This window comes from Saccoglossus kowalevskii, chromosome 8, assembly GCF_978046115.1.
Source record: "Saccoglossus kowalevskii chromosome 8, keSacKowa6.1, whole genome shotgun sequence".
Lineage (NCBI taxonomy): Eukaryota > Metazoa > Hemichordata > Enteropneusta > Harrimaniidae > Saccoglossus > Saccoglossus kowalevskii.
Genome location: NC_140648.1, coordinates 52,388 through 78,247, shown reverse-complemented (window position 1 = coordinate 78,247; position 25,860 = coordinate 52,388). Strand labels below are relative to the sequence as shown.

The 25,860-nt window shown below is 37.3% G+C and overlaps 1 protein-coding gene across 2 annotated transcripts in view; it reads right to left on the bottom strand.

Annotated features, from left to right (window-relative positions):
* Positions 1–485: 485 nt before the first annotated feature.
* LOC100372446 (transient receptor potential cation channel subfamily A member 1-like) overlaps positions 486–25,860 on the bottom strand; it is a 33,744-nt gene continuing 8,369 nt past the window's right edge. The window contains exons 3-26 of one of the 2 annotated variants that reach the window (XM_085501993.1): positions 10,653–10,831; positions 10,349–10,456; positions 10,118–10,226; positions 9,716–9,813; positions 9,413–9,585; positions 7,778–7,826; positions 7,397–7,675; positions 7,198–7,280; positions 6,714–6,875; positions 6,247–6,358; positions 5,913–6,082; positions 5,600–5,744; positions 5,217–5,312; positions 4,897–4,967; positions 4,625–4,793; positions 4,176–4,289; positions 3,893–4,059; positions 3,428–3,488; positions 3,119–3,187; positions 2,713–2,889; positions 1,962–2,030; positions 1,467–1,574; positions 1,201–1,325; positions 486–984 (exon numbers count right to left, since the gene is read on the bottom strand). In XM_085501993.1, the coding sequence (XP_085358119.1) occupies positions 861–984; positions 1,201–1,325; positions 1,467–1,574; positions 1,962–2,030; positions 2,713–2,889; positions 3,119–3,187; positions 3,428–3,488; positions 3,893–4,059; positions 4,176–4,289; positions 4,625–4,793; positions 4,897–4,967; positions 5,217–5,312; positions 5,600–5,744; positions 5,913–6,082; positions 6,247–6,358; positions 6,714–6,875; positions 7,198–7,280; positions 7,397–7,675; positions 7,778–7,826; positions 9,413–9,585; positions 9,716–9,813; positions 10,118–10,226; positions 10,349–10,456; positions 10,653–10,831 (3,017 nt within the window). In that variant the 3' untranslated portion in view covers positions 486–860. Of the gene's footprint in view, positions 985–1,200; positions 1,326–1,466; positions 1,575–1,961; positions 2,031–2,712; positions 2,890–3,118; positions 3,188–3,427; positions 3,489–3,892; positions 4,060–4,175; positions 4,290–4,624; positions 4,794–4,896; positions 4,968–5,216; positions 5,313–5,599; positions 5,745–5,912; positions 6,083–6,246; positions 6,359–6,713; positions 6,876–7,197; positions 7,281–7,396; positions 7,676–7,777; positions 7,827–9,412; positions 9,586–9,715; positions 9,814–10,117; positions 10,227–10,348; positions 10,457–10,652; positions 10,832–25,860 lie in introns of those variants that run through there. The other variant, XM_085501994.1, reaches the window with a different exon arrangement.

Below are 25,860 nucleotides of genomic sequence, written 5' to 3'. Positions count from 1 at the left end.
ACACAGAGGCACACATACACAACAATTATCAAACCACCCAAAATAATCAACTGTAAATAAATTAATGCTTTCAGCACAATTGTCACTACAACATGTAAATTAGTTGTTATGTGTTTGGTTTGTATTAGCCAGTTGTAACAATGCATGTAGCATCCAAGGCCGATGTAAGGGAATTCCACCATAGTATTCTTACACGGCATATACACACACATTACGTAGGTATAAAGATAATCATGCTGTTTAGTACGATTTTAGTTTTAATCAAATCCCCCTCCTCGCATTGGTAAGCAATGTTCATTGGAATTAATATTTATGAGAAACTTGAATAGCTCACTCAAACTGTAACGGAAGAATAACAGCAATTGCAGAACGAGGGGAGATGGGGTTCAGGTGTGGGGTTTGCAATCTTACATTCAATTTGGAAGCACACGACCTGCCAGTGACCACTGAAAAATACATAGAATTTATAACGGAAATTACGGGAATTAAGTTGGAATCAGATGAACGGGACTTTATTAGGAGCAACATACATATACTGTAGGTTTAAAAACATTTCGGACATAATATACGTGTTATATTGTGGTCATAGATAGGAATGACATTTATTATTGCTCTATGTGCTTAGACAGTGTACGTATCTATCATGCGGGTATATCTCGTATATCTCGACAGTGACGGTTTGGTAAATACATTATACATTGCCATACTATATGTATCAAAGTCGTGTTATATATCATCAAATAAAAATGTACGGGTATATATGTTATCTATGCTGCAATCATTGTCATTCTCGATTCAAATCAACCCATAAAAAGAACATTTTCTCAATTAGACTCGAAATTTTGTCATGATTAGAAGGATTATTTTTCTGCAGTTATAAACTCTGTTTCATCGTAAGCCACTTCCATCTTTTCTGCCAGTTTTCTCATCAATTCCGTCTGCTTTTCGACCATCAGTGTCAGATTTGTGTTTGCGTTCGTCATTCTAGAGAAAAACAAATAAATTTTGTTTAAAGAAATTGACAGTCAAACCCAAACCCAAAGATCTATTTTATACTTTGCGGTGTATGTGTTTTATTGACATATTACATAATATAATTTGCGATGCGTGCCAAGTGTATCAGACAATAGAGTAAATTCGTAGTCAACGAAGTCGAAATTAATATCGACATCATGTTATGACGAGGGTATCTGTGCTTACTTTGATTTGAATTCGTCAACGTCTTTTCTCAGTTGTTCGAAAACGTTTTCTTCTTTTGCCATACGAGCTTCTTCTTTTGCCGCAATCTCAGCTCCTTCATCCCGTCTTGAAAATCGATTACGTAACTAGGATATAACGATGTAAACATGCATAATTAATGCATTTCACTTGACAAGTTGAGACAAGAGCCAGAAAATGCCATTTTATTGTCACTGTTAACGATGACAATATGTACAAAAAAAGCTAATTTCAAGAAATATCCACACCCTTTTGAATGCCTTCCTTTTATACGGCTCGACCACCATTCTTCTCACATATAATCGTTTCTGTAACCAAATGGGTAAATTTAATTCGATTCCCCTCACTAGATCGACCTAGATTAAAATAAACAAACGTTATTCACATTAATTTAATTCAATGCTCCATTGCTGTCTTAGCTGCGTAAATACAGCGACACATAATAAATAAAAATAATAAATAATATAATGTTAGAAAGTTTATGCCAATTACTGAGAATGAAGCTAACTACACACACGTAGCACACATACGTAAGTACAACAATGAACGCGTGTATGCTGCTTCGCGCTGCAACAACTAAAACTGTGATATTATAATAAACGCGAGAACATTAGCCTAAATAATGCTTGAATTCTTTACATGAAATATGTTAATCAATGCAATTAGTTGAACTTATTTTTCCTTTCACATCACATTTACATTTCGGCTATCTGTGACTTGAGACATTGTATTCGTTTACTTACTTGCATTTCGATCTTTTCAATATTAGCATTCTGTTTGATATACTCGATGTCACCAACTGCAATACCAACCTATCCAATGATTTGAGAATTGATTATTGATATAGTATTGCTTACTTGGTTAAGACTGATCAATATAGTTTCATTTCCCCTTTGTGCACAGTCATTGTTTTTTTCGATTTATTTTATAAGTTTAACGTTGGGACAAAAAAAACTATTGTGTTATCTAAATTATTTCAAAATCTAATTTTCAAAAGTATTTTCTAGCGTAAAAATAGAAAGTTAAGTGTATTAACACTTTGTGTGATGATCGAAGATGAGTTTGATCGGAGCTTACAGGAGTTTTCATCTGAGAACACGTTTTATTGACAATGTATTTACACACGACACATTACTAAAACAGATAAATATAACAAATAATATTTATAAATAGGTTCATATTATTTTTAATATTATTATCTCAAGATGAAAATACTTTCATAATTATTTTTCCCCATAAAGCCACATTTGTGTTATGTTTACAATTACATTTCGTAATAAAATTATTTATTTATACAGGTCATATGCGATCATTAAGGAAGATAGGAAAAACATATAAATATATAAAGCAGCCCTCCCCCATATGTCACCAGCCTGCTATTGCCATGGAATACCTACACTCATGTCATTCATGATTACGATGACTAAAATCTAGTTCTTTGAGTGGTTTGAGGTTAAACTATACAAAAAGATAGAAGATGGATTGTAATCTTACCATGAGATTCATCAACACAATAGGCATCAGAAAAAGAAATGCCATAAATAAAACGGTGGCTGCATCCTCAAATGGATCTACCGAAACATCACTGTAAAATATGTCACTATAATCCATTTCACCAACTGTCATAACGCACACCTTAACAAACGAGTTCCATAGTGTACTAAATTGTTCCTGCAAAGTGGTAATACGATTACAGTTAATATATCACAACTCATCGGAGACAATGTCCATATCAAATGAAGTTTTCGTGAAAAAAAAACAGAATTTGTTACGTCACAATTTTTATGGAATTATGGATTACAAACTGTTCACAACTACTTGTTCACAGATCAAATAGATACTAGACGGAAGGAAGGAAGACTACAATGAATGCACTGACTGAGAGAGCGATAATACTTACGATTCTTCCTAGAAGTATGGAGAAAGACGTTGCAAATGCCATGACAAAAAGAAAAAACACAACAACAGCCTGTAATTTAATGAAACGAGAACTTGCTACTGAGTGATACAAACATGGTACGGAATGGGCTGCGTGAGAGTGTAAACTCAAAACATGCAATTTAGCTATAATTGTACTATGCTCTCTATGCGTACCACTATGTCTTGAATAGTTTAAATTGACGGCGTCTGTGTGCACTACGACACGTAACTTGGAGTAAAAGACAGTTTTCATTCAAACAGAGTTTGGCGTTGTAGTGCAGTGTCTCACCTTCAAAAACGATTTTACAACTTCATAGAACATAACGATGTAAATACCGAACAAGTCGACCCTAAAAGCACAAATGATATGAATATTTTCAAATACATATTATTCGCACAGCGTTGTTTTTCGTAGGAAAGTGTGGTGTTAAATAGGATAAATACAGGTAAATGTTTTTTTGCTCAAAATGTGTGTACCCTGGTTATGTACTAACGTATAGATTTTCTGATGTTTTCAACATTATGCACCAAAACCACTTCTCTTAAGGGCACATTTTAAAAATATATGGAATGTATGAACGAGCCTCTTATAATAATGAGTTGCGCATTTGCTTTCGTCAGGCAATCTACGCATGTGCACAGATTAACATGTAATTAGATGATACGTATGTACAGATTTATAGTTTCCTTCCAGTTGCGGATCATCATTCGTATATTTCCTTTATCCTGCAATAAATTGCAATACATAACTTACCTTCTAACATACATTATTAAGTTCATCCACGAGAAGAAAGCAGCCACAGCCCCAGCTGTCCACTGAACTGCACATGGTTTCTGCGCAGGCGGAAACACAAAGACGGATGCTGAGACATACAGACACCAGTCTATACCATTGGCTATCTCACTGAAATATTTCATTCCCTGAAATTTAAAATAATTACTACAGCCTTTTGTAATTAATAATATGATTTTGAAGTTTTTTTCTTGTGATTATTTCAAGGATGGCTGACACAAATAAATAACCAAAACAAACTTACTGTTTTGAAAATTTCGACAAGCTCTCTCATTACGTTTATAAAGCAGTATAGAAATATAGAAATTTCAAAAATAACCATGTAATCCGTCTCGTATTCACCAATATAATTACCGTCCTGTGGTAAAAATAGTGAAATTGTAAATTCGTCAAACTTGTTGACATATAAAACACAACATCGGAAAAAAAAAAACCTTCAGTGATGCATTGTCCATAACTGCTTATGCTGGACGATTTGTATTGTTGCCTTTAAACCTTTGAGCGCCAAATGAAATATAAGCAAGTACGTAATTATATAATGTTACATTAAAATTCGTGGAAAGTTGAATTAACACTTGGGCGGGAAAATATAGCAATTGTCGTCAACTTTAGATTTCATTCTACAAAATTATCTCAAAGTTAGTTATGGTTCGAAATTTGGCATGTTAGTGGCGTGGTGTGGATGGTACTCACCTCATCAAAATAAACACTAACATTAACACCATAAGGCAACGGACAACCATGAGTGTCTAAAGTATGTTTTTCAGGACGCGGCGTTAACCCAATGTACACCATTAAAGATAATAGAAACATTATATACATGGACACGTCGATGGAGAAAATAATAACTCCGAACTTTTTCCTACGAAGACAATAATATTTATCTGGTTATTCAGAACATCCTTGTGATCAACCTGTATTTTTACAAATATGACATATTAATGTATTGTTAAACAACTACTTACCATTTGATCATAAGTAAAGTTTTACAGAGCTCGTGCATCAACAGATGCTCCCTTCCAAACTGTACCATGGCCTGCGAAGATGAACAGCGGATTAAGCACATTGCTCCAGTTTTCCAATCAGTCGTACTTGACCCATCAATTCACCGAGAGAAACCATGGCTTTGAACAGTGTCAATTAGACGAATGTAACAGACAAATTTTGGTACATGTTGTACTTCGATTTTAGTTTTTAGTCAAATATTCATCTGTAAAATGTAGTACTTATAACCCTCATTCAATCTGTTACTGTACTGACATTCTTTATGATATCACATACTCACGGCCAAAGCACACCATCGTTTTTTACGTCGCCCATCTGGACCCTTTTTCTTAGATTCCACAGGACCGGGATCAATATATTCATACTCGTATGTAATCTGCAATTACCCAAGATGCATTGCATGAATTATGGTTCATGGGAATCAAATGATGTTTAATATTATTTTTTTTTCTATATTGTTTCGGTTAATTATAAAATTTAACATGAGGAAATGCAATATGGCTGTCTGTGTAATGCTAGCAAAGTGGTGCCGCAAAAATGCACACTTCAGGTCAAAATCTGGAAACCGCCTGTGCTCAGATTTACTATACGCGCACGATGCCATAACTTACCAACACATACATCTACTTTGGAGTAGTAGTTTAAAGATGAATTTATTATTACCTTGAGATTTGGATTGGTTTTATCGGAGTGAGAAAACTGTACACACTGATCCAGTACCATATATGCCACATCTGGCAATTTTTCTATCAGTCCTTTCAATGGCGGGTCACCACCAGCGCCGGGTTGACTGATAACTTCTCGCCAGCTAGGAACAACATTATACACATTACAATGAACAACAACATTCTTAGTAAATACTGGACGACAACCGTCCGAAATGTTAAAACAAAAGAGACGAGCCAAAAAGTGTTTTACAATGTACGATTCATCTACTTTCATTCCGTGTTTTACAGTGTGAGATTACTGTACTTACGTTCTATGTTTCACAATGGCAGCGGCTGTGTCCTCTTCGAGCATATGTGTTGCTTCATCTAAACAAGTGAATTGTTTTTCATTTTGAGTGGTTACACAGGCCCCGCTGTCTAGAAGCAGTTTTGTAACATCAACATTGCCATTGCCGGCGCTCAGATGAAGGGGAGTGTTCTGGAAAAAAATATTAATGATGCAATGTAAATACACTGGACTTCAGTGACAAAAACATGTGATATGCCAAACAATCATGTTTGACGAATGTAAACTCCATGTGCAGTGAATGGAAATGATAACAAATACTAGCATTTAGACTTATGAGAATCCCAATCACCAACCTTGTTTTTGTCAAGTGAGTCTATCTCAGCATGGTTCTTCAAGAGGACCTTTATAGTGTCCAAGTGGCCTTCTTTCGCGGCAATTGCCAAAGCCGAACGTCGATTTTCGTCCCTGAAAAATACAGACTTAAAGCGGAGGAGTCGTCATCTGCGCATGCGTCAGATGGCCATAGCATGTCATTGTTTACAAACAAGCGTTTACCCATGCGCCTTCGCGTTTTTAGCGTGTTTTGTTATCGTCGCTTGGGAGTCAATTCCCGCGCATGCGCAGGTGACGACCCTCCCGCTTTAAACATCAAACCAAGGAAGATTGAAGCATGTACCTGTAAACACAAATACACATATCTTCCTGTACGTTTATGTAAAGCCGTCTCTGTTATATTGTAAAAATACAATATGACAGCTTATCACTCTAATATAAAACACAAAAATACTACTGCATAATATTCAATACCAATTTGACATACTTGCTTGAAATATCTGCACCAACTTTCAGCAAACGTTTGACCACTTTATAGTGACCTTCCTCGCTTGCCAACAATAGCGGCGTTCTTCCATCGATGTCATCATCATTGATCCTAGTAGGCGCAGCTTTAGCCAACAATCGAACACATTCCAAATGACCATTGCTATATGATATCAAAAAGGTTAATTCAACACACAGAAGCTAATATTAATGAATTCCATGGCTTTTAATCAACGTGATATAATTATTTCAGTAAATGAAATTATGATACTTCTACATTGAAGATTAAATTAGAAAAATCAAATTTTCTGACGTAAAAGTAAAAAAAATACTGCAAAATAAGGTAATACACGTATAAATTATATAAAATGATTTCACATAAGTTAAGAAATTTATTACAATCAGAAACAAAACAATACATTTCTAGTTTTCTTAACAGTTGTAATAAAGTGCGTTGAACTAAAGGTCTCACAATATACACTTACCAAGCTGCAATATGAAGAGGCAACCTTTCTTCATGGTCCTTGCAAACTACATCAGCTTTGTATTCAATAAGTATAGATAGAATCTGGAAAGTAATGTGCTAAGATGTGACACACAGAATGAAAAATAACATAATAATTTCAAATGAGTAGTCAATTCATTATATTTTGTAACTGTCTACATTACCGGTATTTGTCGTACCTTAGCATTTCCGCTTTCTGCTGCAAAGTGTACAGCTGTTCGCTCCCTTTTGTCAGTCTCATTCAGTAGATCTGTTCCACCATTTTCCAATAGTATCTTTACAAACTCGCTGTGATTGCCTTCCACTGCCCAGTGAAGAGCAGTCTTCATATCTCGATCACTTACAGTTATGTCGGCGGATTGCTGTAGGAGGAATTGTGCAGCCTCTGTTTGTCCCTTCCAGGCTGCGGCAAGTAGTGGTGTAAAATATTCCAAGTCTTTCGACTCTAGAGAAGCACCCTGAACAACAACAACAAACAAGCAGAGTAACTTTTCATATTAAATAATTATACTTATAGATCTAAAATTATGACACGTGAAAATACACTTATTATACGCTACCTTTTGAATCAAAAACCGCATCACATCCATTCGACTATACAGAGAGGCTCTAGTTACAAAAATAAATATTATGTTAGGAACATCATCTAAACTGGTCCAATCTCCCCAATCTGTGGGTGTATTTTTTCTCAGGCCATAATGTTATGCCAGTGAGTAACGAAGTATAACACTATTTATTATAATGATGATTGACTCATTGTGACAAAATTGTCACTATTTTGGATGTTATTTGTTATTGTCTAGTTATTTGTGTTTGTAGGTGATAGTATTGTAAAGTAACTTTATTGAATAAACTCATCATATAATATACAAAATAGTGCTAACTAGTGTACAGGTGTACATGAATCAGGTCATAGTTTGATTTGCAGTGTGCTGGTATGCGAGTGTGTATTGGAAGTTAGTGGTATGCACTTACAGGTGGGTGTATGGAGGTGTCCTAGAGTAGGCTGGAGTGATGAATAGAACTGCTTTTGTGATGCAAAGTAGGTCAGTGTGCTTGGTAATTCTGCAGTGTGATGTGGTTAGTTGTCCAGGAGTGAGCATCTCCGGCAATTCTACTCGTGGTGACTCGTAATTTTACTATCAACTGGCAAGGCGTTCAGGCTTTGAGTTGGTGGTGACTTTGCTGTATTAGGTCAGCCAAGTATATAGAGTAGAGGTCTGCCAAATTAGTTTTGCAGCTTGGTGTTATTCCTGAGACTTTGAGATTCCACCCTTTGGTGAGGGAGATGGACAAGACGCCAGCACATAGAAACTATGACCTGTGAGTGGTGAGTCGTCGTGACGCATGGAGCATGGAGCGCAGTCTGAGTGGAGGGCTGTGAAGTGGAATTCTGGATTGTGTGGAGTGAAGCAAGTGTCGAGCAAGTGAACGTTTGAACTTGCCGGGCATTAGGACAGTCTGAACTGGTTGTGGCGTGTTTCATGAGGTCTAACCGGTTGTATTACCAACTTGCAATGATATTTCTTAATTTACTGCTTGTATTTATAACGTGTATGCTTCACGCATTAATGTAATTTTGATGAGCGTGTAGTCTAGTTTGTCTTATAATTGTATGCCATTTTATGGATTGTGACATGTATTAATATAACTAGTAATATTTCCCTTAGCATCATCCCATTGTGTATAGAACTCACTACCAGCTTAATAAAGCGTATTAATTCTGAACCGCACACTGGCGTGATTTCTGCTTGTTATTTTATTGCATGTGCTGCCTGCTAGAAAAATCTGACACTCATTATTGGCATCTCATTAGCTTGGGGTAAATATTATAATTCCATTACACAGATGACCTTGGAATGATAGATGTTGAGTGTCACATATATATCTTGATATCACTTCTTGGTTGTCTATCCGCATGCTCCAAACTGGTGCCGATTTGACCACGCAGTGTATTGCGAGTGTCAATTGCTTGGTTCTTGCAAAATTGGGAATTATAATTTTACTTGACAGATAATAGCTTTAGATTTTCTCAGTCGTATATATGATATTATTTTATTTCTAATCGAATGTGGTAAAGAATATAATTTAGATCAATGGCTTATACGCGTTAGGTACGCACTACGTAAACATTAGGTACCACAAATAACAATTTCCACTAAGCCTAAGACCACCAAGGTTATTAAATCATTTACCTATGCAATGGCGTCATTTGTTCGTCATCCCTGGAAGTGACTTTGGCTCCTTTATCAACCAACAACTTTGCCATTTCGGCATTCCCTGATACAGCTGCAATATGGAGTGGAGTGAATCCGTTATGTTTACCGGATTCCACATCAGCACCCAATTCTAGACAATACTCTACTACCTGTAAGTAAAGGAAGACAGGTTAACTTATTGGAAACTTAAATTAGTTGACTTAAACCAAGGTTCTTAAGTCGCAGACGTAAATGATATTTCAGTAGCATTGGTCACTCCATTGAGTTGTCTATTCCTACCTCGATGTGACCTCTCGCAACAGAAAGATGCAAAGAATTGCTTCCTTCATCATCAATATCAACCATAAAGTCTATAGGTCTTATATTCTTCTTCTTACCTACAATTAGACAACGAGTCAGGTGAATGAAAAGGCTGATCTACTGCCTGGATCACAATGTTGCAACGAAGACAAATATAATGAATAGTAATATGAATTTGCATTTCAAAATATAATTCTAATTTCAATATACTCGTTATCAGGTGATGAGATTATTTCTTTATAGGTTAATTTGTTACTAAATAAATAATAGTAATTATGAAATTCTATTTTCAGGTAATTCATTTCCATTTCAACCTCGATAAGAGTCACCTATGACTCCAGTGTATCCTACAATGCTTTAACTACAACAAAAATAGCACACCTGCATCTACTAGGAACCTCATCATATCTGTATTGCCCCTGATAGCAGCAAACATAAGGGGAGTTATATCATTAATTTCCTTAGCTTGGACATCAGCGCCACGTTCCAACTGCACGAATATAAGGAAAACCAATAGGGAAATAAGGTACAATGTTCGTTGAAATTAGAAATGAGTTTCTACACCGATGTATAGAAATGTAATTAATAAACATAACATCCACTGCTGCTTACCAATACTCTGCTGATGGTAACATCACCTGACATGGCTGAGTGGTGCAATGGTGTCATTTTGTCACTGTCTTTAACATTCACGTCAGATCCCTTAGCAACCAACAAAACCTAGTTAAGTAATATCCATTAATATAATTATGTACAGTAGCACAATATATATCAATTTATTATAAATATGGGATACAAGACCATTGAAAAATCAGTTGCTGGTCTCAATAGTCGATCTAGTAAGTTGTTAGGATAGAATTATAGGTCGAACACTGACTATTAACTATTATTTTTCTCGTCTGCCAAGTTACAATACCTCTGTTGCTTCACGATTGCCCCTCCGTGTACTGAAATGTAAAGGCACCATTCCATTGAGATCTGTGGCTTTTGGACTTGCACCTCTCTTAATAAGCATCTTCATAATGGTTGTATAATTGCATTTTGCCGCAATATGCAGCGGTGTTATTCTGTACTCACGAAGAGCAATGTTGGGGTCTACAAACAGAAATTGCAATATTTACAATCTGGAACTTAGCCCAATATATACAGCACTGTGACCAATATATCCAACACTGCGAACATCATATCTAGCACTGTGACCATTATATCCAGCACTATGTCCAATATACCCAGCACTGCGCCCATCATATTCATTACTGTACTCATTATACCCAGCACTATGTTCATTATATTTAGCACTATCCCCATTATATCCAGCACTGTGATCAATATACCCAGCACTATATATGTTCAAAATATCCAGCACTGTGACCATTATATCCAGCACTATGACAATATATCCAACAATGTGCCCATTATACCAGCATTATGCTCATTATATTTAGCACTATGCCCATTATATCCAGCACTGTGCCCAATGTATCCAGCAATGTGACCATTATATCCAGCATTATGCTCATTATATTTAGCACTATCCCCATTATATCCAGCACTGTATTCAATGTATCCAGCAATGTGACCATTATACCCAGCACTATGCTAACTATATTTAGCACTATCACCATCATATTCAGCACTGTGCCCATTATATCCAGCACTATATATGCTAAAAATATCCAGCAATGTGCCCATTATACCCGACACTATGAATGCTAAAAATATCCAGCAATGTGACCATTATAGCGAGCACTATGCTTATTGTATTTAGCACTGTGCCCAATATATCCAGAATTGTGCCCAACATATTCAGCACTATGTCCAATATATTCAGCATTATGTCCAATATATCCAGTAATGTGCCTATTATATTTAGCACTGTGTCCATTATATCAAGCACTGTGTCCATTATATCAAGCACTGTGCCAATTATATTTATCACTGTGCACTTTATACCCATGAATATGCCCATTATATCCAGCACCGTGCCCATTATATCAAGTGCTGTGCCCATCATATCCAGCACTATGCCCAATACATCCAGCATTGCGACCTATATATTCAGCACTGTGCCCAATATATCCAGCATTGCGACCATTATATTAAGCACTATGCCAATATATCCAGCATTGTGTCTATTATATCAAGTACTGTGCCCATTATATCAAGTACTGTGCCCATCATATAGAGCAATATGCCAATATATCCAGCATTGAGACCATTATATTCAGTACTGTGCCCAATATATCCAGCATTGTGTCTATTATATCAAGTACTGTGCCCATTATATCAAGTACTGTGCCCATCATATAGAGCAATATGCCAATATATCCAGCATTGAGACCATTATATTCAGTACTGTGCCCAATATATCCAGCATTGTGGCCATCATACCAAGTACTGTGCCCATTATATCAAGTACTGTGCCCATCATATCAGCACTATGTCCAATATATCCAGCCTTGAGACAATTATATTCAGCACTATGCCCAATATATCCAGCATTGTGGCCATCATACCAAGTACTGTGCCCATTATATCAAGTATTGTGCCCATCATAGCCAGCACTATGCCCAATATATCCAGCATTGAGACCATTATATTCAGCACTGTGTCCAATATATCCAGCATTGTGGCCATCATACGAAGTACTGTGCACATTATATCAAGTACTGTGCCCATCATATCCAGCACTATGCCCAATATATCCAGCATTGAGACCATTATATTCAGCACTATGTCCAATATATCCAGCATTGTGGCCATCATACGAAGTACTGTGCACATTATATCAAGTACCCATCATATCCAGCACTATGCCCAATATATCCAGCATTGAGACCATTATATTCAGCACTATGCCCAATATATCCAGCGCATCACGGCTATCATACCAAGTACTGTGCCCATTATATCAAGTACTGTGCCCATCATATCAAGCACTGTGCCAATTATATTTATCACTGTGCACTTTATACCCATGAATATGCCCATTATATCCAGCACCGTGCCCATTATATCAAGTGCTGTGCCCATCATATCCAGCACTATGCCCAATACATCCAGCATTGCGACCTATATATTCAGCACTGTGCCCAATATATCCAGCATTGCGACCATTATATTAAGCACTATGCCAATATATCCAGCATTGTGTCTATTATATCAAGTACTGTGCCCATTATATCAAGTACTGTGCCCATCATATAGAGCAATATGCCAATATATCCAGCATTGAGACCATTATATTCAGTACTGTGCCCAATATATCCAGCATTGTGGCCATCATACCAAGTACTGTGCCCATTATATCAAGTATTGTGCCCATCATAGCCAGCACTATGCCCAATATATCCAGCATTGAGACCATTATATTCAGCACTGTGTCCAATATATCCAGCATTGTGGCCATCATACGAAGTACTGTGCACATTATATCAAGTACTGTGCCCATCATATCCAGCACTATGCCCAATATATCCAGCATTGAGACCATTATATTCAGCACTATGTCCAATATATCCAGCATTGTGGCCATCATACGAAGTACTGTGCACATTATATCAAGTACTGTGCCCATCATATCCAGCACTATGCCCAATATATCCAGCATTGAGACCATTATATTCAGCACTGTGTCCAATATATCCAGCATTGTGGCCATCATACGAAGTACTGTGCACATTATATCAAGTACTGTGCCCATCATATCCAGCACTATGCCCAATATATCCAGCATTGAGACCATTATATTCAGCACTATGCCCAATATATCCAGCACATCACGGCTATCATACCAAGTACTGTGCCCATTATATCAAGTACTGTGCCCATCATATCCAGCACTATGCCCAATATATCCAGCATTGCGACCATTATATTAAGCACTATGTCAATATATCCAGCATTGTGTCTATTATATCAAGTACTGTGCCCATCATATAGAGCAATATGCCAATATATCCAGCATTGAGACCAATATAATCAGCACTGTGCCCAATATATCCAGCATTGTGGCCATCATACCAAGTACTGGGCCCATTATATCAAGTACTGTGCCCATCATATCCAGCACTATGCCCAATATATTCAGCATTGTGGCCATCATACCAAGTACTGTGCCCATCATATCCAGCACTATGCCCAATATATCCAGCATTGAGACCATTATATTCAGCACTATGCCCAATATATCCAGCGCATCACGGCTATCATACCAAGTACTGTGCCCATTATATCAAGTACTGTGCCCATCATATCCAGCACTATGCCCAATATAACCAGCATTGCGACCATTATATTCAGCACTATGCCCAATATATCCAGCATTGCGACCATTATATTAAGCACTATGTCAATATATCCAGCATTTTGTCTATTATATCAAGTACTGTGCCCATTATATCAAGTACTGTGCCCATTATATAAAGTACTGTGCCCATTATATCAAGTACTGTGCCCATCATATCCAGCAATATGCCAATATATCCAGCATTGAGACCAATATATTCAGCACTGTGCCCAATATATCCAGCATTGCGACCATTATATTAAGCACTATGTCAATATATCCAGCATTTTGTCTATTATATCAAGTACTGTGCCCATTATATCAAGTACTGTGCCCAATATATCAAGTACTGTGCCCATCATATCCAGCAATATGCCAATATATCCAGCATTGAGACCAATATATTCAGCACTGTGCCCAATATATCCAGCATTGTGGCCATCATACCAAGTAATGTGCCCATTATATCCAGCATTTTGTATATTATATCAAGTACTGTGCCCATTATATCAAGTACTGTGCCCATTATATCAAGTTCTGTGCCCATCATATCCAGCAATATGCCAATATATCCAGCATTGAGACCAATATATTCAGCACTGTGCCCAATATATCCAGCATTGTGGCCATCATACCAAGTAATGTGCCCATTATATCAAGTACTGTGCCCATCATATCCAGCACTATGCCCAATATATCCAGCATTGATACCATTATAATCAGCACTGTGCCCAATATATCCAGCATTGTGGACATCATACCAAGTACTGTTTATATCAAGTACTGTGTCCATCATATCCAGCACTATGCCCAATATATCCAGCATTGAGACGATTATATTCAGCACTATGCCCAATATATCCAGCATTGTGGCCATCATACCAAATACTGTGCCCATTATATCAAGTATTGTGCCCATCATATCCAGCACTGTGCCCAATATATCCAGCATTGAGACCATTATATTCAGCACTATGCCCAATATATCCAGCTCATCACGGCTATCATACCAAGTACTGTGCCTATTATATCAAGTATTGTGCCCATCATATCAAGCACTATGCCCAATATATCCAGCATTGTGGCCATTATAATTCAGCACTATGTCTAATATATCCAGCATTGTGGCCATCATAACAAGTACTGCGCCCAATATATTCAGCACTATGCCCAATATATCCAGCATTGAGACCATTATATTCAGCACTATGCCCAATATATCCAGCATTGAGACCATTATATTCAGCACTATGCCCAATGTATACAGCATTGTGCCCAATATATCAAGTACTGTGCCCATCATATCCAGCACTATGCCCAATATATCCAGCACTATGCCTTTTATATCAAGTACTGTGCCCATTATATCAAGTACTGTGCCCATCATATCCAGCACTATGCCCAATATATCCAGCATTGAGATCATTATATTCAGCACTATGCCCAATATATCCAGCATTGTGACCATCATACAAAAAACTGTGATCATTATATCCAGTACTGTGCCCATTATATTTAGCACTGTGCTTATTATATATTCATCACTGTGCCCAAAATATCCAGCACTATGCCCAATATTTCCAGCAATGTGCCCAATATATCCAGCAATGTGACCATTATACCCAGTTGTGTGACATTATATTTAGCACTGTGATCATTATATCCATCAGTGTGCCCAAAATATCCAGTATTATGCGCAATATTTCTAGCACTGTGCCCAATATATCCAACAATTCCACCACTATACCCGATACTGTGCACATTATACTCATCACTATATATGCTAAAAATATCCAGCCATGTGCCCATTATACCCATCACTATATATCCTAAAGATATCCAGCAATATGACCATTATGCCCTAATATATCCAGCATTGTGGCCATCATAACAAGTACTGCGCCCAATATATTCAGCACTATGCCCAATATATCCAGCATTGAGACCATTATATTCAGCACTATGCCCAATATATCTAGCATTGAGACCATTATATTCAGCACTATGCCCAATGTATACAGCATTGTGCCCATTATATCAAGTACTGTGCCCATCATATCCAGCACTATGCCCAATATATCCAGCACTATGCCTTTTATATCAAGTACTGTGCCCATTATATCAAGTACTGTAGCCTATTATATTAAGTACTGTGCCCATCATATCCAGCACTATGCCCAATATATCCAGCATTGAGATCATTATATTCAGCACTATGCCCAATATATCCAGCATTGTGACCATCATACAAAGTACTGTGCTCATTATATCCAGTACTGTGCCCATTATATTTAGCACTGTGCTCTTTATATATTCATCACTGTGCCCAAAATATCCAGCACTATGCCCAATATTTCCAGCAATGTGCCCAATATATCCAGCAATGTGACCATTATACCCAGTTGTGTGACATATTTAGCACTGTGATCATTATATCCATCAGTGTGCCCAAAATATACAGCATTATGCGCAATATTCCTAGCACTGTGCCCAATATATCCAACAATTCCACCACTATACCCGATACTGTGCACATTATACTCATCACTATATATGCTAAAAATATCCAGCCATGTGCCCATTATACCCATCACTATATATCCTAAAGATATCCAGCAATATAACCATTATACCCAGCACTATGCCCATTATATGCAGCACTGTGTCCAATGTATCCAGCAATGTGCCCATTATACCAAGCACTATGTTCATTATATTTAGCACTATCCCCATTATACCCAACACTATGCTCATATTTAGCACTATCCCCATTATATCCAGCACTGTGCCCAATGTATCCAGCACTGATCAATATATCCAGCAATGTGCCCATTATAACCAGCACTATGCTCATTATATTTAGCACTATGCCCATTATATTCAACACGGTGCCCAGTATATCCAGAACTATGCCCAATATATTCAGCATTATGTCCAATATATCCAGCAATGTGCCTATTATATTTAGCAATGTGACCATTATACCCAGTACTGTGCCCAATATATACCGGCAATATGCCCATTATGTCTAGCACTATGCTCAAAATATCCAGCAATGTGACCATTATACCCATCACTATATATGCTATAAAGATATCCAGCAATGTGACCATTATACCCAGCACTATGCTTGTTATATTTAACACTATCCCCATTATATTTCTAGCACTGTGTCCAATATATCCAACAATTTCACCACTATACCCGATACTGTGCACATTATACTCATCACTATATATGCTAAAAACATCCAGCCATGTGCCCATTATACCCATCACTATATATCCTAAAGATATCCAGCAATATGACCATTATACACAGCACTATGCCCATTATATCCAGCACTGTGTCCAATGTATCCAGCAATGTGCCCATTATACCAAGCACTATGCTCATTATATTTAGCACTATCCCCATTATATCCAGCACTGTGCCCAATGTATCCAGCACTGATCAATATATCCAGCAATGTGCCCATTATACCCAGCACTATGCTCATTATATTCAGCACTGTGTCCAATATATCCAGCACTGTGTCCAAAATATCCAGCACAGGTCAATATATCCAGCAATGTGCCCATTATACCCAGCACTATGCTCATTATATTTAGCACTATTCCCATTATATCCAGCACTGCGCCTAATGTATCCAGCACTGATCAATATATCCAGCAATGTGCCCATTATACCCAGCACTATGCTCATTATATTTAGCACTATCCCCATTATATCCAGCACTGTGCCCAATGTATCCAGCACTGATCAATATATCCAGCAATGTGCCCATTATACCCAGCACTATGCTCATTATATTTAGCACTATGCCCATTATATCCAGCACTGTGCCCAGTATATCCAGAACTATGCCCAATATATTCAGCATTATGTCCAATATATCCAGCAATGTGCCTATTATATATAGCAATGTGACCATTATACCCAGTACTGTGCCCAATATATACCGGCAATATGCCCATTATGTCTAGCACTATGCTCAAAATATCCAGCAATGTGACCATTATACCCATCACTATATATGCTATAAAGATATCCAGCAATGTGACCATTATACTCAGCACTATGCTTATTATATTTAACACTATCCCCATTATATTTCTAGCACTGTGCCCAATATATCCAACAATTCCACCACCTTACCCGATACTGTGCACATTATACTCATCACTATATATGCTAAAAATATCCAGCCATGTGCCCATTATACCCATCACTATATATCCTAAAGATATCCAGCAATATAACCATTATACCCAGCACTATGCCCATTATATCCAGCACTGTGTCCAATGTATCCAGCAATGTGCCCATTATACCAAGCACTATGCTCATTATATTTAGCACTATCCCCATTATGTCCAGCACTGTGCCCAATGTATCCAGCACTGATCAATATATCCAGCAATGTGCCCATTATACCCAGCACTATGCTCATTATATTCAGCACTGTGTCCAATATATTCAGCACTGTGTCCAAAATATCCAGCACTGATCAATATATCCAGCAATGTGCCCATTATACCCAGCACTATGCTCATTATATTTAGCACTATCCCCATTATATCCAGCACTGTGCTCAATGTATCCAGCACTGATCAATATATCCAGCAATGTGCCCATTATACCCAGCACTATGCTCATTATATTTAGCCCTATGCCCATTATATCCAGCACTGTGCCCAGTATATCTAGAACTATGCAAAATATATTCAGCATTATGTCCAATATATCCAGCAATGTGCCTATTATATTTAGCAATGTGACCATTATACCCAGTACTGTGCCCAATATATACCGGCAATATGCCCATTATGTCTAGCACTATGCTCAAAATATCCAGCAATGTGACCATTATACCCATCACTATATATGCAATAAAGATATCCATCAATGTGACCATTATACCCAGCACTATGCTTATTATATTTAACACTATCCCCATTATATTCAGCACTGTGTCCAATATATCCAGCACTGATCAATATATCCAGCAATGTGACCATTATACCCTGCACTATGCTCATTATATTTAGCACTATCCCCATTATATCCAGCACTGTGCCCAATGTATTCAGCACTGATCAATATATCCAGTAATGTGCCCATTATACCCAGCACTACGCTCATTATATTCAGCACTATGTCCAATATATCCAGCACTGATCAATATATCCAGCAATTTGCACATTATACCCAGCACTATATATGCTAAAAATATCCAGCAATGTGACCATTATACCTAGCCCTATGCTCATTATATTTAGCACAATGCCCATTATATCCAGCACTGTGCCCAGTATATCCAGAATTATGCCCAATATATCCAGCACTGTGCCCATTATACCAAGTACTGTGCTCATCATATCCAGCACTTTGCCCATTATATCAAGTACTGTGCCTATTATATTAAGTACTGTGCCCATCATATCCAGCACTATACCCAGTATATCCAGCATTGAGATCATTATATTTAGCACTATGCCCAATATATCCAGCATTGAGACCATTATATTCAGCACTATGCCCAATATATCCAGCATTGTGACAATCATGCTAAGTACTGTGATCATTATATCCAGCACTGTGCTCATTATATCCAACAATGTGACCATTATACCCAGTACTGTGCCCAATATATCCAACAATTGCACCACTATACCGCGTATTGTGCTGTGCCAATTATACTTAGCACTGTGCTCATTATTTTCATCACTGTGCCCATCAAATCCAGCACCATGCCCATTATATCCAGCAATGTGCCCATTATAAACAGCACTATGTCCAATATATCCAGCACCGTGTCCAATATATCCAGCACTGATCATTATATCCAGCAATGTGCCCATTATACCCAGCACTATATATGCTAAAAATATCCAGCAATGTGACCATTATACCCAGCACTATGCTCATTATATTTAGCACTATGCCCAATATATTCAGCATTGAGCCCTTTATATCAAGTACTGTGCTCATCATATCCAGCACTTTGCCCATTATATCAAGTACTGTACCTATTATATTAAGTACTGTGCCCATCATATCCTGCACTATACCCAATATATCCAGCATTGAGATCATTATATTTAGCACTATGCCCAATATATCCAGCATTGAGACCATTATAATCAGCACTATGCCCAATATATCCAGCATTGTGACAAGCATACTAAGTACTGTGATCATTATATCCAGCACTGTGCTCATTATATCCAACAATGTGACCATTATACCCAGTACTGTGCCCATTATATTTAGCACTGTGCTCATTATATATTCATCACTGTGCCCAATATATCCAGAACTATGTCCAATATATCCAGCACTGTGTCCAGTATATCCAACAATTCCACCATTATACCCCGTACTGTGCCAATTATACTTAGCACTGTGCTCATTATTTTCATCACTGTGCCCAACAAATCCAGCACCATGCCCATTATATCCAGCAATGTGACCATTATACCCAGTACTGTGCCCAATATATTTAGCACTGTATCCATTATACCATGTACTGTGCCCATTATTTATATCAAGCACTGTGTCCATTATACCCAATACTATGCCCATCATATCCAACAATGTGCTCATTATATTTAGCAATATTTCCATTATATCCAGCACCATACCTTTTATATCTAGCACTATGCCCATTGTATCCAGCACTGTGCCCATTATATCCAGCACTATTTTTATTATATTCAGCACTATGCCCACAATAAACGGCACTATATATATTAAGCACTATATATACCCAGTACTGTGCTCAATATATACCGGAAATATGCCCATTATGTCCAGCACTATATATGCTAAATATATCCAGCAATGTGACCATTATACCCAGCACTATGCCATTATATTTAGCACTGTGATCATTATATTCATCACTGTGTCCAATATATCCAACACTATGCGCAATATTTCCAACAATGTAACCATTATATCCAGTACTGTGCCATTATATTTAGCACTGTGATCATTATATTCATCACTGTGCCAAAAATATCCAGCACTATGCGCAATATTTCCAGCACTGTGCCCAATATATCCATTAATGTGAGCATTATATCCATTACTGTGCCCAATAAATCTACCACTATGCCGAATAGATCTTGCACTATGTCCAATATATCCATCACTGTGCCACATATATTTAGCACTGTATCCATTATATCAAGTACTTTGGCCATTATACCCAATATTGTGCCCATCGTATCCAGCACTGTGTTCATTATATACAGCACTGTGTCAAATGGATCCAACAATGTGCTCATTATATTTAGCAATATTTCCATTATATCCAGCACCATACCTATTATATCCAGCACTATGTTTATTGTATCCAGCACTGTGCCCATTATATCCAGCACTATTTTTATTATTTTCAGCACTGTTCCCACAATAAACAGCACTATGCCCATTGTATTCAGTAGTGTGCCCATTACATCCAGCACTTTTTCAATTGTATTCAGCACTGTGCCAATTATTGCCAGCGTGGCGCCCACTATATCAAGCAATGTGCCCATTGTATTCGGCACTGTGCCCATTATATCTAACACTGTGTGCATTATGTCCAGCACTATGCCCATTATAGCAAGTACTGTGCCCATCATATCCAGCACTATGCCCATTATATCCAGCACTATGCCAAATATATCCAGCATCGTGATCAATATATCCAGCAACGTCACCATTATATATCCGCAATGTGCCCGATATATAAATATATGTGACCATTTTATCCAGCACTATGCACATTATAATAAGCACTATACGCATTATACCCAGTACTGTGCCCAATAGATACCGGCAATATGCCCATTATGTTCAGCATTATGCTCAAAATATCCAGCAATGTGACCATTATATCCAGAACTGTGCCCAATATATCCAGAAATGTGCCCAATATATCCAGCAATGTGTCTATTATATTTAGCACTGTGCTCATAATATTTAGCACTGTGCCTAATATATCCTTAACAAACTGTGCCCAATATATCCAGAACTGTGCCCAATATACCCAGCAATGTGCCTATTATATTTAGCACTGTGCTCATTATATTTAGCATTGTGCCAAATATACCAAGCACTGTGTCCAATATAACCAACAATGTGCCAATTATATTTAGCACTGTGCCAATTATATCCATCACCGTGCCATTTATATCCATGATTTTCCCCATTATATCCAGCACTATGCCCAAATAGCCAGCATTGAGACCATTATATGCAGGAACATGCCCAATATATCCAGGACTATGCCCAATATATCCAGCACTGTGCCCATTATATCCAGCACTGTGTACATTATATCCAGCACTGTACCCATTATATCAAGCACTGTGCCCATTATATCAAGCACTGTGTACATTATATCAAGCACTGTGTACATTGTATCAAGCACTATGTCCATTATATCAAGCACTGTGTACATTATATCCAGCACTGTGCCCATTTTATCAAGCACTGTGCCCATTATATCAAGCACTGTGTACATTATATCAATCACTGTGCCCATTATATCAAGCACTGTGCCCATTATATCAAGCACTGTGTGCATTATGTCCAGCACTATGCCCATTATATCCAGCACTGCGTACATTATATCAAGCATTGTGTACATTATATCCAGCACTGTGCCCATTATATCAAGCACTATGTCCATTATATCCAGCACTGCGTACAATATATGTCTAGTATCGCAATTGGTGAAGAATTGGTTAGTGCTTCGTCAAGTGCTAGAAACTTAGGTGTCTTGTTTGATTCGCAGCTATCTATGGAAACACACATTTCTACTATTTGTAGATCTGGATATTCCCATCTAAGAAATATTAATCGTATTCGTAAATCATTATCCCAATCTGATACTGAAAAGTTGGTACATGCTTTCATATCTTCTCGCTTAGACAGCTGTAATTCATTATTGTCTGGTCTCCCTGTAACTAAGATAAAACCTCTTATTCGTGTACAAAATGCAGCAGCCCGCCTTGTCACTCGTGCTCGAAAATATGACCACATTACAGACATTTTTATTAAACTTCATTGGTTACCAGTTGTACAAAGAATCAATTTCAAATTACTTTTACTAGTGTATAAATCTTTGTATGGTTTTGCCCCAAATTATCTATGTGAATTAATCGAATTTTATGTACCGAGTCGTAGTTTAAGATCTGAATCGAAGTTTCTTATTAAAACTCGTCAGATGTGTAGTAAAAAGTCCAAGGTGTTATACAAAGACCGTGCTTTTGAAAATTTAGGTCCTAAACTTTTTAATGAATTACCTCTGTCTGTTCGTTCTAGTCCTTCAGTAGACATTTTTAAATCCAGACTGAAAACACACTTATTTAAATGTGCTTTTAATATTTGACTGATTGTTTATTGTATCAGCGCCTTTGATCTTCATATGTTGGAATTGTTGCGCTTAATTAAATAGAGTTATTATTATTATTAATATATCCAGCACAGTGTCCATTATATCCAGCACTATGTTCATTATATCAGGCACTGTGTACATTATATCCAGCACTGTGTCCATTATATCCAGCACAGTGTCCATTATTTCCAGCACTGAGTACATTATATCAAGCACTGTGTACATTATATCCAGCACTATGTACATTGTATCCAGCACTGTGTACATTATATCCAGCACTATGTCCATTATATCCAGCACTATGTACATTATATCCAGCACTATGCCCAATATATCCAGCACTATGCTCTTTATATCAAGCCATGTGTACATTATATCAAGCACTGTGCCCTTTATACCCAGCACTATGCCATCATATTTAGCACTGTGATCATTATATTCATCACTGTGTCCAATATATCCAGCACTGATCAATATATCCAGCAATGTGCCCATTATACCCAGCACTATATATGCTAAAAATATCCAGCAATGTGGCCATTATACCCAGCACTATGCTCATTATATTTAGCACTATGCCCAATATATCCAGCATTGAGCCCATTATATCAAGTACTGTGCTCATCATATCCAGCACTTTGCCCATTATATCAAGTACTGTACCTATTATATTAAGTACTGTGCCCATCATATCCAGCACTATATATCCAGCATTGAGATCATTATATTTAGCACTATGCCCAATATATCCAGCATTGAGACCATTATATTCAGCACTATGCCCAATATATCCAGCATTGTGACAATCATACTAAGTACTGTGATCATTATATCCAGCACTGTGCTCATTATATCCAACAATGTGACCATTATACCCAGTACCGTGCCCATTATATTTAGCACTGTGTTCATTATATATTCATCACTGTGCCAATATATCCAGCACTATGTCCAATATATCCAGCACTGTGTCCAGTATATCCAACAATTCCACCATTATACCCCGTACTGTGCCAATTATACTTAGCACTGTGCTCATTATTTTCATCACTGTGCCCAACAAATCCAGCACCATGCCAATTATATCCAGCAATGTGACCATTATACCCAGTACTGTGCCCAATATATTTAGCACTGTATCCATTATACCATGTACTGTGCCCATTATTTATATCAAGCACTGTGTCCATTATACCCAATACTATGTTCATCATATCCAACAATGTGCTCATTATATTTAGCAATATTTTCATCCAGCACCATACCTTTTATATCTAGCACTATGCCCATTGTATCCAACACTGTGCCCATTATATCCAGCACTATTTTTATTATATTCAGCACTATGCCCACAATAAACGGCACTATATATATTAAGCACTATATATACCCAGTACTGTGCCCAATATATACCGGCACCATGCCCAAAATATCCAGCAATGTGACCATTATACCCAGCATTATGCCATTATATTTAGCACTGTGATCATTATATTCATCACTGTGTCCAATATATCCAACACTATGCGCAATATTTCCAACAATGTAACCATTATATCCAGTACTGTGCCATTATATTTAGCACTGTGATCATTATATTCATCACTGTGCCAAAAATATCCAGCACTATGCGCAATATTTCCAGCACATTACGATCATTATATTCAGCACTATGCCCAATATATCCAGTATTGAGACCATTATATTCAGCACTATGCCCAATATATCCAGCATTGTGGCCATCTTACCAAGTACTGTGCCCATCATATCCAGCACTATGCCCGATATATCCAGCATTGAGACCATTATATTCAGCACTATGCCCAATATATCCAGCATTGTGCCCATTATATCAAGTACTGTGCCCATCATATCCAGCACTATGCCCAATATATCCAGCAATATGCCAATTATTTCCAGCACTGTGTACATTATATCCAGCACTGTGTACATTATATCAAGCACTTCGCCCATTATATCAAGCTCTGTGTACATTATATCACGCACTGTATACATTATATCAAGCACTGTGCCCTTTATACCAAGCACTGTGTACATTATATCAAACACTGTGCCCTTCATATCAAGCACTATGTCCATTATATCAAACACTGTGTACATTATATCAAGCACTGTGCCCATTATATCCAGCACTGTGTACATTATATCAAGCACCATGTACATTATATCCAGGACCGTGTGCATTATATCCAACACTATGTACATTATATCCAGCACTATGCCCATTATATCAAGCACTGCGTACATTATATCAAGCATTGTGTACATTATATCCAGCACTATGTCGATTATATCAAACGCTGTGTACATTATATCAAGCACTGTGCCCATTATATCAAGCACTATGTCAATTATATCCAGCACTGTGCCCTTTATATCAAGCACTATGTCCATTATATCAAACACAGTGTACATTATACC